The sequence below is a fragment of the Charadrius vociferus genome, unplaced genomic scaffold, assembly GCF_000708025.1.
Source record: "Charadrius vociferus isolate BGI_N301 unplaced genomic scaffold, ASM70802v2 scaffold1084, whole genome shotgun sequence".
In the NCBI taxonomy this organism is placed as follows: Eukaryota; Metazoa; Chordata; class Aves; order Charadriiformes; family Charadriidae; genus Charadrius; species Charadrius vociferus.
In genome coordinates, this window is record NW_009647974.1 from 154,701 (window position 1) to 155,638 (window position 938).

The 938-nt window shown below is 63.2% G+C and overlaps 1 protein-coding gene across 1 annotated transcript in view; it reads left to right on the forward strand.

The window, feature by feature from the left end:
* Window positions 1-938, forward strand: part of AEBP1 (AE binding protein 1) — a 9,653-nt gene that overhangs the window by 8,459 nt on the left and 256 nt on the right. The window contains exons 16-19 of the mRNA XM_009883459.1: window positions 3-190; window positions 293-432; window positions 519-618; window positions 707-935. Coding sequence (XP_009881761.1) covers window positions 3-190; window positions 293-432; window positions 519-618; window positions 707-935 — 657 coding nt within the window. The remainder of the gene's footprint in view (window positions 1-2; window positions 191-292; window positions 433-518; window positions 619-706; window positions 936-938) is intronic.

Below are 938 nucleotides of genomic sequence, written 5' to 3' on the forward strand. Positions count from 1 at the left end.
CCGGACAACTACGAGGACAACCCCGAACTGCAGGAGACACCCGACCACGCCATCTTCCGCTGGCTCGCCATCTCCTACGCCTCGGCCCACCTCACCATGACTGAGACCTTCCGGGGGGGCTGCCACACGCAGGACATGACCAACGCCATGGGCATTGTGCAAGGGGCTAAGTGGCATCCCCGGGCTGGCAGTAAGTGGGTGCCACGCCGTATGGCGTCGGCTTGCCTGCCCCACGCTCCCACCCCGTGAAGGTGTGAGCGAGCGGCTGGGTGGGCGCTTGGTTGTCTTGCAGGCATGAACGACTTCAGCTACCTACACACCAACTGCCTGGAGCTCTCCATCTACTTGGGCTGTGACAAATTCCCTCACGAGAGTGAGCTGCAGCAGGAGTGGGAGAACAACAAGGAGTCACTGCTCACCTTCATGGAGCAGGTAGGTGCTGGGAGGCACTGGGCCGGGAGCCGGGCAGCTGCCCCAGCTGCCCCACGCTGCTCCTCTCATCCCCTTTCCTTGCGTAGGTCCATCGGGGCATCAAAGGTTTGGTGACGGACCAGCAGGGAGAACCCATCGCCAACGCCACCATCGTCGTAGGGGGCATCAACCACAACATCAAGACAGGTAGGGCGCAGGGTAGGGTGCTGGGCAGGGTGCTGGCAGCACCGTGGTGCCTCCTTCACACCCTGCTGCCTCCCCTCATTGTCCACAGCCAGCAGTGGGGACTACTGGCGCATCCTGAACCCGGGTGAGTACCGTGTCTCGGCTCGGGCCGAGGGCTACAACCCCAGCATCAAGACCTGCAGCGTCTTCTATGACATTGGGGCCACCCAGTGCAACTTTGTCCTGTCGCGCTCCAACTGGAAACGCATCCGGGAGATCATGGCCATGAACGGGAACCGGCCCATCCGCCGCATCGTGCCTGGCCGCCCCCTGACACCCCG